Source organism: Stigmatopora nigra, chromosome 10 (assembly GCF_051989575.1).
Source record: "Stigmatopora nigra isolate UIUO_SnigA chromosome 10, RoL_Snig_1.1, whole genome shotgun sequence".
Classification (NCBI taxonomy): Eukaryota; Metazoa; Chordata; class Actinopteri; order Syngnathiformes; family Syngnathidae; genus Stigmatopora; species Stigmatopora nigra.
The window spans coordinates 12,497,094-12,513,970 of record NC_135517.1 but is presented as its reverse complement, the minus strand read 5'-3'; the positions used below and the strand labels follow the sequence as shown (position 1 = coordinate 12,513,970).

Below are 16,877 nucleotides of genomic sequence, written 5' to 3'. Positions count from 1 at the left end.
ATACAGTCAGTAAAATTACTTTTCTATTTTGATGCATAACTTGAGTTGATATACAGTTCAGATGCAAATGGGATTTAATTGTTAGACAAATGCAATGAATCTTCTAAATTGCTCTTTATTCTTTCCAGAAACCACATGCTCGGCGTGTTGTAATCATGGCTAATAATCTGCTAAAGAATCCAAGTGGTGAAGGTAAGTTGTCCTCCATATGGATTGCTATCACCTTCCATACCTCTGCTTTGCACAAAATCACACCCAAAAATTATATAACATCATGCAATGGTCCTATACAAAAATTGTGACATTATTATTTGGGTAGATTTGACATCCTTGTGTTCATTCAATTACATTGAAATGTCAATAATATTATACTGCGTTTCTCTCACAGAGCAATTGGATTTCTGGGAGTTGACAGAGAATGGTGGGAGTGAATGGATTGTAGAAGACATGCCAGGAGATTGTGGTCATGACTTTTGTGATACAGCTGTAATGAAATATTTTGCAACCTCGTTTGAGTGAGTGTATAGGACACATTTGTCAATATCCATGTTTGATTGGGTATCCAGGCTCTTCATCAACTGGAAAATTATCATTTTCCAGGAAAGAGGCCTTTTTGTTGTTGTGATTTTTTGTTTTAAATCCTAGGCTGTGTCTGAAAAGACAAGTGATTGACTTAATTGAGGAAGGTTTTACTTGTGAGCAGCTGGACATTCAACCTGTTGTGGCAGTGGAAGACTGGTGAGAAAAAGCAAATATGTGTCTTCACTCCAGTGATATTTAATATTGTAAACAACCCACAGGTACTGTGGGAGGCAGGACTGTGGGTGTTCCTACCAAATAACAGTATGTCTGCTGGATGAGAATCATGAAGTGATGCAAGAGTTCAGACCTGAACCCGTAGCACTCGACCCAGAATGTGACGACTGTTCATGGAAACAGGTAAGATATAGAGGTAGTGCTCAGTACGGTAATTTGTTTGCAAAATATTTCTTATTTTGTCTCATCTGCAGGTCAGCCACTCATTTTCAGAGTATGGTCCTGGCCTGCGTTTTATTTCCTTTGAACACGGAGGGCAAGACGCAAAATACTGGGAGGGCTGGTTTGGTGTGCGGGTTACAGGGAGCTCTGTTATTGTTCATGTCTAAGCAAGTGAAGGAGAAAATGGATAGAATGGTTTCAAATTGAACTTGCAACATGTAGGTTGTATAGACTATGTGGGGGAAACCTGTAGATATAAGTGGTAGATATAAAATCCAAATGGATTACTACAAGTATGTTGAATAAACTATAAATAATGTGTCTCTGTCAAATTCAGTTTAAGATCATGATGGCAGATGTGATTATACCTGTTTTTTTGTGTTTTTTATCATTCTTTTGAGGATGATGTAATGGCCGATAACGTGCTGAGGTTCAGCTGATTTCCCGACAGTGATTCAGAGTTACTGATTCCCGCTGCGCCCATATTCCTTGCAACCTGATTAGATCAAGTGCAGAATTCTGAAGTACATCTTTTATCAATATTGTTTTACTTGGGTGTCTGGAGATAGGTTGGCATTGCAAATGCCTTACTAGGACATATAAAGATTCTTTTTTTTAAAGGGGGAAACAACAGAATTACAGTTATTGTTAGTTTACGGTCACACAAATGAGATTTGTTTAAACTGAAGTCACCTTCAGGTAGGATGGAACATTTTAGCAACATGGCAGTATAGTACGTCTGTTATGTTAGTTAATGTCATTCAAAACACTAGCATATAGTAAATATATACACCAATTTGCAAATGCATATATTAAAAAAAGAGCATTATCTTTTTATGCTTAGTATGTGGACACACTTGAAAACAACAAACTCACACAGTACTGCAGGTAATAAAAGTTGAGTGGGAATTTTTAATTAACAAAATACAATTTTAAAATTGTTCAATACAAAACAATAATATATTAATATAAAATTACGCCAGGCATAGTACAGGTGGCACATAATTCAGTGCCATTCACAACAGTTTGCATTATCATCAATTTTCATGACAGTTTAAAAGTCACTTTAAATTATGATGTATTTACTTTTTTTCTGACAATTTATAGAGGTAATAATTGTCATGATACAGTTCATGCTACAATTCAGTGATGACTGTCCAAATGTCTCCTGCTGAGAGATAATGTTGACATCCCACCATGAATAGTGGCTGGACTGAATGAGCATTAAGGCTCACCGTAAACAATTCATGATTGTGTTCTCAAATATGTTCCCAGTCACGCCAATGATAACACTTAGAATGAAAATACTTCATGACATATTCAAGACTACATGACTCAATGTTTAAAAAAAAACAATTATAAATCATTTTTGCATGCAATCCACTTCAAACATGAACAAGCTTTTTGCTTTAAATTAAATTGTGATGCATGTAAACGATCTCATGGAGAAAATGTAATTTCTACACACTAGCAAACCATTGCTTTTTGTTAATTTTTGCTGACCACTTTGTAAATTTTAAATATTAAATATGTGAGGAACATAACTGATTACTCCCTAAAAGGGAATATCCCAATAGTCATGTACATGTACAGATATTTAAGGTAAAAACATCTAACTCAGAGGTAGTCATGAGTTTAAAAAAAGGAGTATCTTAATTTTTAACACATTTAAAAAGCTCTGTGTAACAAAGTCAATATGAGTGGGATATTAAGTTTATGTAAACGTAACCATTGTCCTGTTTTGGTGCAAATTGAGCACTTTATACCCTTTCAATTGCATTATCAATAAAATTGATCACATGATCAAAACCTATCTACTGACTTTCTTCAACAGGATTTAGCAAAAAAAAAATTGATAACACTATAGAAAAGGTATTTGTCCAAAACAGTGATCATAACAATCTACCCTTAATAAGGGGTGGGCAATCTGATCCTTGAGGGCTCCTATAGGTGCACATTTTTGTTCCAACCAATTCCAACATGGACAGTTTAACCAATGAGGTTTCTGCTGAAACGAGAATCACCTGACTGCAATCAAATGATTGTATCTCTAACATACCAGATTGGTGGAAAGCTTTCCTTTTATGGATTGGAGTGAAAACATGCACCCATTGTGGCCCTTTGTGGAATAGTTTGCTCACACCTGCCTTAATTGAGCCAGGCAACAAAGATGGTGTATTCATTCATTCCCCTTGTGGTTGCATCTGTTTGCAGAACTTTTCAAACTGCTGATGTTCAAGCTCAGTCATCACCTTGTTCAAAGCATAGATCTGAAATGTGAAAATGTATAAGATAGAAGACAGTTAGTGGTCACATAGAAAGAATACATGTATGAGATAGAAGACAGTTAGTGGCCACATAGAAGGAATATATCGAAGTCTAATGATCTGCTTCACCTCTGCCCTCTGTCGCTGTTTAAGCTCCTGCTGTGCCGATTTCTGTTTTGATCGATCTCCTCTGGTTGGGGTGCTGTTCAACTTCGGCTTGTCCTTACGGCAGGCGGGTTCCATTGTGAATGTGCCCTCAAAAAGAACAAGGTATGTTGACTATCACTCAAAAGCATGACAGAAGATCGCCTTACAGAAATCATACACTAAATATTATCTTTTGTTACTGGGAAATCCATAATCACTTATCAAAATAATTAAACAGAAATAAGTCTAACGTCACGATCGTAAGACATTTTTACCTACTTTTGCAAAGGCAATATGTTGTAAATATTAGCCAGGAAGCTGCCACCCAATTTGAGTGTACAATTACAGGACAGCGCGATGACTAAACCAAGAGACAGTTTAAGGATTAAATATATACATTGAGTCCTATATACTGGCTGGTATGAGGAATGCAAACGTATGCAATAGCTGTAGACACGAATATACTAAGAAGCTAAGCTAGATAGTAGCATATGAATGAAAGGTGTTGCACATAAACAAGTCTGTCGAGCAAAAATGAAGCAAGAAGGTTCCGCTTTTTTTTGCCTCATCGATATTATGTAAACTATGTCGATATAGGTAACTTTTTCTACATTAAAAAATAAAAAAATAAATATCCAATAAATGTCACAAAAAATTATGAGTACATTTTTTAAAAGTATTTTCCAGCGCCCCTATTGACCCTTAAATATTTTATATGCATGCACGCATTCAAACACACATAAAATGAAGTAAATATTTGTAAAATAATATAATTGAAATATTGAATAAGTGGTGCAGAAAATGAATGAATGAATGACCTAAGTGAGCCCTTTCCTCTGTTTTGTAGTTCTGTGATAGGCCACATGATGTCACCCTTGCACAATAGTCTAATCAGAGTTGGATCTATTAGCATGATTGGTTCCAATAAATAAATGTTCACAGGTTTGAAATCTTAAGCACTATTCCGTCCTTTGCATAATTACACTGGGCTGCCTCTGCATAGAAGTCAGCATATGCTGAATTTATTAGGGTTGAGTGGGCCTCACACCAGCAGCGAGAGTGGTCCAGAACCTAATTATCACTTCAGAAATAATAACAGACATTATAGGGGACAAAACAACTAAATTGTGTTCTCAGGACAGAGTAAGCTGAATTTTTGTTGTTGTTGAAGTCTGAATGTGTGGATGTGCCCTCCGGCAGTGCTGTACCACAATAGGATTTATGGTTCGGCATACCAACGGTTTACCTGGATTTATCCTCTGACTGCAGTGAGAGTACGCTGCCTTGGAATAATATCCTGCAAAATGCACTGCCAACAACCGTCAGAGCAATTACTTGACTGAGAGCCTTAGAGGCACCATTTTCTTTGGGAATCCATTGTAATCCCGTTGAAAAATATATTTGACATTTTCCCTGGGCAACTGGCATTAGAAACCTGATCAAGTTCTCAATATATCAAGGTTGAGTGAATACATCCATTGGATGTAAAATGTGGCACAGAGCAAAGTTCAGTTACAAAACAGCTGGGTAATTGCAGGATTTGGTGGTCAGAAAAAGCCTCCCACTCAGAGAAAATCCAAAGTCAAAGACGTCACTGTTGACCACTGTGTTTGATTGACATGCCGTTTCTTGGAAGAGCAATGTTGAAATACCACAATGCTGTCCTATAAAGACCTAGTAACTGTAAATACTACTATTACCCTAAAAAAGTTATTCAGCAAAAACATTCTTTTTGCTCTTGTATATTGCCCAAGTGGAGAAATATGATATATTTCAATGGTACAAAGATGTGCATGGTACAAAACGGTTACAGTCTCTTTTTTTCCTGTGTTTCGTTGCCGATGTCATTTTCCTCCCTCTCTTTACCCAGCTAAATTAAATAATTTGGGGGCGCTTATGTGGCCCAAAAGTCTGTTTTATCAGTGCTGTTTGTGTCGATTGTTGAAATTGCTGACCAGAGTTATGGCTGAGAAGTGATCAGTGTCTCTTGTGGAGGCCATCCATTTGAACTCTATTGTACATCCTCAACAGGGTCCTAGAAAGGGACCATGTAGGAGTTCCCCTACAAGTTTGTTTTTTTGTTTGGACTCAATCTCTTAGAGCAGCGGCAGGGAACCTATGGCTCGGGAGCCACATGTGGCTCTTTTGATCGGTGGATCTGTCTCTCCGCTAACCTGTGAGATAAAATGTGGAAACCAGATAGTACGTCTAGAGCTTCTTTCATCTTCAATTTTTTGCATTAGTCTCTTCTGGAATGCATACTCATTTATTAACAACTGCATAAGAATGTCAAAAGTATTTTTTTTCCACTTAAAGTGGTGAAATTACTAAAAACATAGGCACCCATGTTGTATGTATTTTGACAAGGAATAACATTAGAAAATATGAATTGTTTATGGCTCTCTTCGGCAAAAAAAGGTTTCCGACCCCTGCCTTAGAGTTATATAGGGTGCTTTTGGGTTCTGGGGTACTTGATGCTCTACAAATGTCAAAATTTGCTTTGCATTCCCAGTAGTAAATCAGATGTCTTTCCAGTGAGGGTTGGGCACCCTCAAGGCTGCCATTTCTAATAAATTGAAGCGGTTTGTAGTACTTGTGTCAAGCTTTTGTGATGATATTCAGCACCTCAAATTCTTTAAGTGAGTGTGCCCCAATGAGTTTAATTGTCTTTGGGGCCTTCTCATTGGTCAATGTTAGTTGTTTGGATTAAAAAGACAGAAAAGGAGAGTGATGGTTAGACGGTCGAGGAAGTGAGAGAGACGTTCTGGTGGAATGGAAGGATGAGGTGTGTGGAGACAGGCAAATGGGATGGCAGCGTGTGAGTTAGGAGCTTTATCCTTCTAAATTAAACTCCTGCTGCCGAGGGAAGCTCTGCTCTGACTGCTCTTTCACACCAGCAGCCCTAAACACACAACCTCACCACAATCTCCGACGATGCTCGCCAATCCACCACCAAAACAGACACACACAGCATTCATACTCATTCACAAGTGTGGCGTGTACAAATCCCCATTGAAATGAACATGTATCCAAGTCGTTCAGGACTAAAAATAAATGACCATGGCCACTGTGCCTAAAATAACTGGTAAGACCTACTTGCATAAATATATGCTTACAGTGTAACACGGCAATGTCAGAGATACATGATCTATTTTATCGATGGTGCTAGTTTACGTAACAGTGGTGTAAGGGTGCACTAAATTGTAATTTAGATTCGTTTCAGTTTCTGGAAGTGGTTCTTTCTGTAAATTTACGATACAGAGTGCATTTTTTTAAAGAATTTAAGCAATATTAATTGTGCAAATAAATAAAATTGGTATATTTGGGTATATAAATGAATAGATGGCTATTTTATATCGTAGCAAGTTCTCTTTTTCTTCATCTGGTCAAGCTTAAGCCTCCAATAAATAACTTGTTTTGTTTTAACGGCGCTGTGTTTTGCACCGCGAGTTACAAATGGAATTCTAATTGCTGTCAGTCACCTCGTTTAACCCCTCACCCATCGCTTGGACTTGGAGGGAATAGAGGGGTAAAAGTCTGGGACGGGAAGGAGGGCAGGCTGATGAAGGTGATGGCCATGCTATAGGACAGAGGTGAACAGTGGATCCTTTAAGCCCACGTGTGACAAACAGCGGAGTTAGTGTGTTTTAGCCTGCTCGTTTTTTGCCGCCATTTCTCTTTCTCACTCTCTGTCTCAAGTGTTGCTTCTCATTAGGCTTATTTGTTTTGGCTGCCACACAGGGGATCTATGTAATAACAGGGCTGGTAACGAGTACACGCATATACAAGCTTACACACAGTTTTTTTGTTTTGTTTTGGCACTGATCAGGTGCCACTTAGAGGAGCCGCTTGCCATCGGTGTTCAGGGGAGAAATTGGAGGGGAGGCGTTGGAAGCAAACAGTGCCATGTGCATAATTGTAGGAGCTGGAGTCTGTAATGCTTAATCAACAAGTGTTTGTTTTTTTAAATTGAAATGCATTGTATTTTTGATTAGTCTTATTTTTTCCTCTCTTGTTTTGCCCTGAGCTCAATCATCCCTCTAAACTGTGATGCAACACTGTCTTGCTAATCTATATACACCCCACTCACCTATATTTTAAATATGGTATAAATCCAGGTCACGCCCACATGTGTGCAATTCGCATGTTCTCCCCAGGCCTGTGTGGGTTATCCCCAGGTACTCTGGTTTCCTCCCATATTTCCAAAAAAGTGCATGGTAGGCTAATTGGATACTTTAAATTGCCCCTAGGTATGGGGGTGAGTGTGCACGGTTGTCAGTCTCCTTGTGCCCTGCGATCAGCTGGCCACCGACTCAGGGTGTCCCCCACCTCTGGTCTGGAGTCAGCTGCCATCACCCCCTGCAACCCTAGTGAGGATAAAGTAGTTCAGAAAAGGGGATGAAATAAAAATAGTTCACTTGAAAAAATCCCTAGATAGTGATTTGTAGACCCCCAACACACACACACACACCTCTAACACACACTATCACATTGTCTCAAATACCCTGAGAAACCTGCACTTAACCACCCTAAGGAGGACTTCATCACTAAGCAGGTGAGGGTCTCATTAATTTTTTTGGTTACTTCCCATTTAGTTCCCATTTAACTAGACCAACATTTTTAAATAACAAGAAATATTGTATATTATTATTAACCTGCTTATCCTCATCTTTGTAATTCATGCACGCACTTGCACGCATTCACAAATGCACACAGAGCCAGTGTTTCTTGTGTTTATGTTCCAGTGAACAGTGAAACCCGTTTAGTCTAGATAGAATCAATAATAACCCTTAAAGAGCTTGTCACTGTGAGGCTGCTCTATCCCACAGTGGGCCAAGTCAGAGAAAACATATGCCACACAGCCCTTCCACTGCACAACACACACTCCCATTACTGTACACATGCCTAACACACACTGCAATAGACAAACACAGCGTTCTCTTCTCCCACCGAGTGCAATTTGGACCTTTCCCCTCCCCAATTTTCTGTCTGGGACAGCCTGTGGAAAACAGCGAGCTTACAGCCGTGCTAGGCTTAAGTTTCCCTGCTTGCTTCCCTACACACACCAGGAATGTGATAAACAATACACGTATTCTGAGTACCTGGCACATGCACGCATTCGCAGACACATACAGCCAGCATAACGTCTGACACGGACAGAGCTGGCTGTGCATAATACCATTTTACAGCGCACTAGTTATTCAGCAGTTTTTGCCACAAGTACAGCGCCACTGCAATTGTAAAGCAATATTAATCATTGTACTCACTCACTTAGCTCTTTCAAGCAAACAATAGAGAAATATTATTATTTGTTATAAATTGCTAGTAAAATTGACCTGAACTAATGTCCAAAAAAGTGGTATTTTTACAAAGGCGTCGTGTAAAGGTAAGCTTTCTTTTCTTCCTATGAGAATTTTGCGAGTCGATTGGCTCCTTTCTGGGGAAGGTTTGGTAGCAGATGCCAAAACCAAAATGGGCAGATTTGCATTTCTTGAAACCACATGAAGCCTCTCCTGTGTGCACCTGCCCAAAGCCACACTTGCTGAAGTCTGAGCATTTGAAATCAACCGACCACATTCTGAATACAGGCCAATTCTCCCCGTTATTCCAGCAACTTTAAAAGTGAAGACTGATGTCATTTTTTGTTTCTTAATTTTTAACAGTAATGAATGCAATGTTAGTCTTGTATTCCACTGTATGACGTGCATGCATGCATACATATATGCACATATATATACATACATACATATACGTGCCTATACATACCTATACATACATAAATAGCAGACTGTGTGATATTCCTGAATCAGTGCAGTATTTATTTGGTGAAAACTCTAAATAATTGATATTATATGCTGTATGATTGAGATGTTAAATTTGACTACAACAGATTGCTTTTGTTCTGTTCCTTAAATTTGGCATTGTATATGTCGGTTTTACCCGGTGCTGGTAAAGCTGCAGCTGAATTGAGAGCAGTGTGTTGGGGAGGTTGAAGTGCGAGGTCAAAAGGTTATGGTTTCTGTGGGACGTCTGAGGACACGGTATTGCCTGCTTCACCCCAGCTGTCAAAACATGTACACGCGACCATACACACAAAGAATTATGTACTCTAAGACAACCAGGTGTCTTTGTATAAATGACTGTAGCATAAGCCAGCTGCACACACAGGCACGAATAAATACACAGTCACTAATTTCATTTTATAATTTAAACAAGTCAAGTCAATAACCTGGACTGAGGGCAAGGGTCGATGGTAGAGGCAATGACTACTCACCTTGACAAAATAAGTATTATTTTTGTCTGTGCAAGTCAACTTGTACTTGTCTCTCCCTAATTTTAGAGCGAATGCATGCACGTGGCAACTCAGAATGGTATTCATATCAAAATTGTGAACATGTTTTGCCATTGCCAGAACCAGACTTCTACTTGTTCAGATTCTTGAGACCGGAATCTCTTATTTGACATCAAACCTGGTATCTGAAATTGGTCAGGTGCTGCAGATGCAACAAATCTGCATGGGTTGGCCCAGCATAGGCACTGTCATGTATTGCAATGCACAATTTTCATGCTTTTAGCAAATTCTCTGGCTGCTTCTTCCAATGGACGAGTACACCAGCAGGGTTTATTTAAGGGTGGGTGCGTGAAAGATCCTGGAATGTCTACTCTCTGCCCAAGAGAACAAGACGCAGGTCACGCCAGTTTTGCTGCTACACAAGCCTGGGCACCACCAGGCAGCGCAAATGGGCCGTGGATTAAACGGGCTTCGTTCCAACCTGACTACAGATTGTGACATAGATTTTGTCCTTCACACATGCACAATAGTGGGCTTGACTTACTAAAAAAGTTTGCACATGCAAAAACGGGCACAAACTTGATTTTGCATAGAAAGGGATGTGAAAGTTGATCTACTAAATGCACATCTGCCAAACACGCTAAACTAACACCACATACAGGTGAATAATGATGCAACATTAAGGATAGAACGGGTGAAAATTTAGAGTTGGATAATAGTCATTTTTCCCCTCAGAATAATTTATTAATAAAGAGCAAGCCATGTTTATTTTTAGCCCCATTCCACTCAGCCGGAAAAAATATTTTTGATGTTTCCGCACAACTGTCAATGTGCATTCTAATTTCCATGAATTTGAAGTCACCCCAACGGTAATCATAATACAACATTCACAAGGTATTTATTTGCAATTATGACACGTAAACAAACATTTCCCTTTATCCCTCAATCTAACTATTTTGCTCTCACTAAGCTTTTATATATTATTGTGGTCTATAATATAATGTTTTTACCTAGCGTAAATGTTCATAGAATACCAACGCACATATGGTCAGGACTCTTCTCTTGATACTCCTATTTCCTGGTTGCCAGTTAAATACTAAAGATGGTTCATGTTAGTCATGGTTCTTTTGAAAAGTCTTTAGACAGACTCTCTCAGCGCCACTATCACCTGATCCACAGACCTGACTGGACCTATAGCACACAAAATGTTTGCATGTGATTTTGCAATGCTTTCTGAAGCATATTTCAAGTTAAAGTTATTAAAGATGACTATCTGACATGAGAAAAAACCGGATTGTCATTTATAGTCATATATCGCAAAAAATACTAACTCATCCCTTTCAGTAAGATTGCAAAGCTCATCTAACATGCTATATTTTTTGCTAACTCTCAGCTGTGTCATGCAAGAGCACAGTTTGCTGGGTCAGAGCCAGATAAATACTTCAACATGTCATGTGAGGGGGGGCCTATCAAGCAAATTAACGGATAAAGTGAATGGATGGCATTCAGCGTGAAACTGGCCTTAAAACCGGCATGCCACTTATCAAGCTGAAGTTGTGACAAAAACACACAAACATAGAGGGATTTGGCAGTGAAGCATGCCCACAGCCCCTAGTGTCAAGTTGGAACTGTACAAGATAACAGCTTTAACACCTCTGTAAAACCATAGGTGGCTGCAATAGAGGGGGGGATTGTGGACGGACGCCTAGACTTGGCATAGTTAGGAGTTACTGCTTTGCAGGACACTTTTTTTGCTGTGCAATGTAAGAGGGGATAGCTTCCAGCCCACCTTTTAAGAAAAAAAAACTTGATGGATGGATGAAGGCGTAGATGTACGTATTCCCAGAAAAACTGTACAGATGTGCAGTACCCACCCCTCTTCCTTCACCTTCTGATGGTGGTGGAACTATCTTCTTTTCGTATCTTCACAGTATGCCATTATTTATTTTCAAACAAATGCCAGATTTTGAAAATATTTCCCCATGTAATTTAAACGGGCTAAGCAAAATGGTGCTTCACATTTTACGAATGAATACCACCGTCAAATTTCATTGATTTTATTGGTAACTGTGCTGTACTTTAAATGGAACTTTAATTCACTTCAGAAAATGTGCTCAAGGAATAAGGGAGATGATTTTTTTTTAGCTGAAATGACGATAAGAACATTCTAAAGATATGCAATTAGACCCCCTTGCTGCGAAGAAATGTGTCAGTTTATGGAAAAATAATAATAAATGAAGTCAGCTGCTGTAACTTAATAAAAGCAGGTCTTGGCTAGACTTAAATTTGTTTCCTCCTCATCGGCATGAATTGAGGTGTGTAACTGTTAATTCAATTGGCAATGTCATGGCCACTGGTCTGGTTTTCTTTGCGCAATGGAGTGAGGGGGGAATGGAGCCCCAATTGCAGGGAGGACCAGGGTTTGATTTGGAGATGACTGCAGTCGATTTTATTAGTTCTTCCTACATGTTTCACTAGAGACAAACAATTTTTATAATATAATGACTTCAACACTCCCTTTACTTTTCCTTTTACAATCCTTCTACTTTCCAAACTGTTATTCACCTTCTTAACTTTATCCTTTAGTTAATGAATCTACTGCATTACAGATAGTGGATCAAATGGTGTCAGTGTGTTGTGCCCTAGCATATTCCAGAACAACTGAATGGCATTAACAAACTGTTGAAAAAAATGCCTATTTATCCTTTTAATTTGCCAACATTTCTTTGTTTTCCTTTGCTTCTGCTCACAATTCCTTGTTCACTTTCCTATTTCCTGCAGGACTCATCACATAGTATATTTGATAGTCACCTCTGTTAGAAAAAAAATCTGTATGGGTAGACCATTTCGACTATGTCATTTCCTTACTAGCCCGCTTGAGCACCCTTGCCCTACAAAAACATGATCTCAAACCAAATTCTGCTTGGTCTAGCCTCGCAGTAGTCTAGATTTGTGCCCATCATGCAAATAGAACCAATGAACCCTTCAACAAGAGTTCAACCAAATCTTTTTTTTTTTTTTTTTTTGGAAAACTGAGTCAGAGCCATATTGAAGATGGGTCTCTCAAAAGGAAAATAGCAGTAAGCAAAAGAGCACCACAGAATGACTCAACATGATGTAATGAAGAGTTCTGAAATGACACAAGCCAAACAAAATTATGGCGCAAGCTGAAATGTTATGCTTGACAGCAATGGACAGTAAGGCATTATAATTCATCAGGCATCAATGTCATATGGTATAGTTACCTACTATGTTTTTCTGACTGTCGGTCCCTTCATCCGTCCATCTGTCCTAATAAAAAAAATGGCCTAGAGTGTTTAATCAACCTAATAGAAAAATGTGCAGGCACCAATAAATGAGGGAGAAAATCAATCAAAAATGTGGATGCAGTCCATTACTCTTGTGGTTTTGATCCATACTGTTATAAGACTGACTTTTCGGCTTATCCCCTCATTGGTCACCACAGCAAAACAGTGGTTTTGCACGATAGATTTTTTTACCGGACAAAATTTATTGCCACTTAAAGTTGAAAGCATTTCAATCACATCCAATAAAACCACAGTTTGTAATTCAAAAGCAAGGACTGCCAATGACATAAACTTTAGAGATTCAGGGTAAGTTTAGAGCCTGGTATAATGCTGCCTGCAAAGAACAACTCAATGTACATTGTTTATATGTTCTTTCTTCAAATATGCCGATTTGCTCCCCTCCTACTGAATACAAATGCATTAACTCTTGGGTTGTTTGTGACTGATAAGTTGTAAAAGAGTCTTAGATAGTATCTGTTATGTTTAACATGATCAAAGGTGAAATTTTGCAGATTAATTTCTTTTCTGTCTTGACTGTCCTTGGATATGAAGTCAAAGAAAACACATTATTAAACCTCATGAACTAAACGAGTCCTGCGTAAAACTCTGATCTAATCCAGTGTTATAAAACTGCCATCCTTATCGCAATTTATTTTTAAAGACACGTCTCCTGACTCCTGTAGAAGTAATTAAATCTGTTCTTTTCATAACATTTTAATTGCATTCACGCGCAGTCTGAAATACTGTATCATATTTATGTTGACCGCAAGACTACTTTCCTCATGAATCACTTTAAATAGTGATTCATGAGCAGTGCATTGCAAGGCGCAGTAACTCTTGAATAATTGCAGACATTTGGTTTCAGAAAGATTAGTATGTCAATTAAAAGTTGGCCAGATGTCTGCAAACCTTTCAGTCTTGATTAGCATAACTCAAGGTCTCAACAAGGTATTTATTGTAAATGCTTGCCAAGTTAGCATCTTGATAATTAGAATGTACAGTGGTACCTCTACATACGAGCATTTCGAGATACGAGGAAAATTTCGAGCAAATAATTATCGCTAGATACAAGAAAAATTTCGAGATGCGAGAAACCCAGGTGGCCAAGACATGATGCTGTTTATCATTGTACCACACTGTCTTTTTTCATGGATAACAGATATCTACGAGCACTGGGCTAATACTGCGTATTAGGTTTTTATCTGAATTTACCTGAAACGTCTCTCATTTTTCCTTACGCTGATCACTAGCCCATCACAAGAATCGACATGATATAGAGACAAGCATTCACACTCTTGTACATCTAACTCCCAGACAACAGTCTCCAATCAATTTAATATTAGCGATCCGAGTAATTATAAAATCTTGTGGCAAGTTGTGGTTGCACATTTTCCTGTTATATATTGACTGTTTAGAATTGAGACAGAGATAGATGTGTAATGCAGGTCATGAGCTGTCAAATGGCGAGACGCGCTGCAGGACACTCTATAAATCCTCCTTTATGAGGAAGCAGGGCACAACCCATCTCCCTGAGGACCTCCTCATGAATGAACCACTCAGCTTTGACCTCATCTGGTTTGGTGTGTGAATGTCCGTGTTGAGCCCAACGTGTAGTCCCTATATTCAGTATGTTTACGATTCTATTGGGGCCGAGGCAGAGTTTTCTCTATTTGACGTATGATCTGAGATTTGTGACATTTTTCAGTTAAGTCACTTTGTTTTCTATCCTGGAGTACATCTCTCTTACTGGAGACCATTACCAAAAAAAAAAAAAAAAAATACCCTTTCTGTCCAAGAAACCTTTTTTTGCTGATGTTGGCTAAAGTAATTTCATTTTAAGTCTTTATCTGTACTTATTAACTATGTTCACACCAAAAACTAAAATAAATAAAGTACAATTAGTTTGTGAGGAACTTAACTAATGCTATCCTCACTTTTTTGTTTTTCCTAAATCTTAATGGGTGGAGTCAGTATCAAGAACACTATCTCATGTGGTCATTGATCCAAACAATATGATTCATACTTGAAAGCCACCTGGGAGAAAAGGGAAAACTTTAGTTCTTAATATAAAAAACGGAACTTTTCAGTTAAAACCGCAAGTCAGACAGTCACATGATGTTTCTTCCTTTCAATTGGATGAGATTTAGGCTGTCTTCAGTGGCTATAAATTTCTCTGTTAGAAACAACTCGAAAGGCTAATACTGTCCAACCCACTTAGAAATATTGAATTTAATACGGTCCATAATTCGTTTTGCAGATTATCTCTAAATATCTGGGTATAATTATGGAGAGACTAATGACAAAGCAGCCCTTTTCTGATCCTCTTTTTAGTCCTTTTAAACTGAATTCTCAGGCCGGGAATGTTACATCACTATTGCGCCGCGCCCTTCTGTGAGAACACACAGATGCATTAGCCAGTAAGAAGGTGGTGACAGTTCCATATCAATAAAGGAGATAGAAAAGTCAACCAAGACTAACAGCAACAGCCAAAATGTGCAAAGATACACAGACACAAGGTTCGTTTTGCTGGATTGGCCCAGCTACAACGTGTTCCTTATTACTAGACTGTCGAGCAGCATGTGTGTTTGTGTGCATTGAGAGGTTAACTGCCTGTGGTTTTACTCGCATTTAGAGCCAAATAATTTTGGTTTGGCTTTAATATTGCTAATCACAGGATATGCACTGGTAGTAGAGTGATACATGCTGCTGCCTTCCAAGTAGCAGGCGCAGGTTTGTTGCACAACAGCCAGCGACTGAAGCTCCTCGTGCGTTAGGAAGGTCATTGGACATAAAAATCATGCCAAATCATGCAATTTACTCGTTCTGCCAACTACTGATGGAAGGAGCCCAAAGACAACAACAATGTTAAACACGGCATTTGTAGCGGATTTATAGAGGCACTAAAGTCATGTTCCACTATTTAATGGATAGGTTGATAATGGGAGAGTCTATTGAGGTAAGTGTGTTATCTGACTAGGTTTTTATTTGACTGCATTTTGTGAGAAAAAGCATTTTGCAAGCAGTAGATTTTGAAATTGACCACCATGTGACATCACATTGTGTCTTGTTATGTAATCACTGCCCTTTTCCTTTTCCCTACATTCCAATTAATATTGGGAGAGATGCACAATTAGAAAAGTGCTTCCCACCCAGACCACCGACGGACAATTGGGGCAAAGAGTTGACATTTAAAATATTGTATATTCCAGCATTGAGAATTGCACATTGTTAATAACATGCTGACCGCTCACAATTGGAATTGTCGTGCAAACTTGGTAAAATGGTATCCATGGTGATAAAAATCATAATAATGTAAAAAAAAAAACACTTTAGTGCCACACTAATATTTACTCTATTGCTGCACAGCATAAACAGCAGCTAAGCTAATATGAACCATTGAAGCATCCTACCAAGTTACATATGAGCAGTGTTTTCTCAGCTGTTGTGGGCTGTTGGAGCTCCGTATGCTACCCGCAACCCACTACTAAATCTGGGCCGGGTACAACAAAGGGCTGCTTGAATACAGATGTACGCCGTTGTAGCTGGTCCAGCTCTCAAACAGGTTTTTCATTAAATCTGGTGGAGTAAGGTTATATTCGATATGTATTGGAAGGCAGGATCTATACATATTTTGTAGAAGAAAAACAAGAATATATAAATAGACAACCACAAAGAAAGGCATCCACTATTTGCTCTAAATTCAGTGTCCTTCATTCTTCTTAAGTATTAAATGTCTCAAAAAGATACACCAATTCCTTACAATTAAATACAAAATGAGTAATGTTGACTTTTCTCATTATACAAAAACTGAAGACACCTGAAGAGGAATGCAATCCACAGATTTTTTTTAATTCACACATAGCAACCCAAAGCATAATTAAATAT

At 38.6% G+C, this 16,877-nt stretch overlaps 3 protein-coding genes across 4 annotated transcripts in view; 2 read left to right on the top strand and 1 right to left on the bottom strand.

Annotated features, from left to right (window-relative positions):
* Positions 1 to 109: 109 nt before the first annotated feature.
* Positions 110 to 1,297, top strand: fbxo2 (F-box protein 2). Its single transcript, XM_077725861.1, has 5 exons — positions 110 to 192; positions 389 to 515; positions 646 to 738; positions 801 to 939; positions 1,011 to 1,297. Exons 1-5 carry the CDS (start codon positions 156 to 158, stop codon positions 1,143 to 1,145), a joined length of 531 nt encoding a protein of 176 aa, XP_077581987.1. The 5' UTR covers positions 110 to 155; the 3' UTR covers positions 1,146 to 1,297.
* A 573-nt stretch (positions 1,298 to 1,870) lies between these two features.
* On the bottom strand, positions 1,871 to 3,910 carry svbp (small vasohibin binding protein). 2 transcript variants are annotated; one of them, XM_077725862.1, is made up of 3 exons: positions 3,672 to 3,910; positions 3,375 to 3,500; positions 1,871 to 3,248 (listed from the first exon to the last, which is right to left on the bottom strand). In XM_077725862.1, the coding sequence occupies exons 2-3, from the start codon at positions 3,486 to 3,488 to the stop codon at positions 3,162 to 3,164; spliced, it is 201 nt and encodes a 66-aa protein (XP_077581988.1). In that variant the 5' UTR covers positions 3,489 to 3,500; positions 3,672 to 3,910; the 3' UTR covers positions 1,871 to 3,161. The 2 variants fall into 2 exon arrangements, with proteins under 2 accessions (XP_077581988.1, XP_077581989.1); XM_077725863.1 differs by lacking the exon at positions 3,672 to 3,910 and having other exon boundaries at positions 3,375 to 3,650.
* Positions 3,438 to 16,877, top strand: part of wnt4 (wingless-type MMTV integration site family, member 4) — a 48,710-nt gene continuing 35,270 nt past the window's right edge. The window contains exon 1 of the mRNA XM_077725860.1: positions 3,438 to 3,515. The gene's annotated coding sequence lies outside the window, so the exon portion shown is untranslated. The remainder of the gene's footprint in view (positions 3,516 to 16,877) is intronic.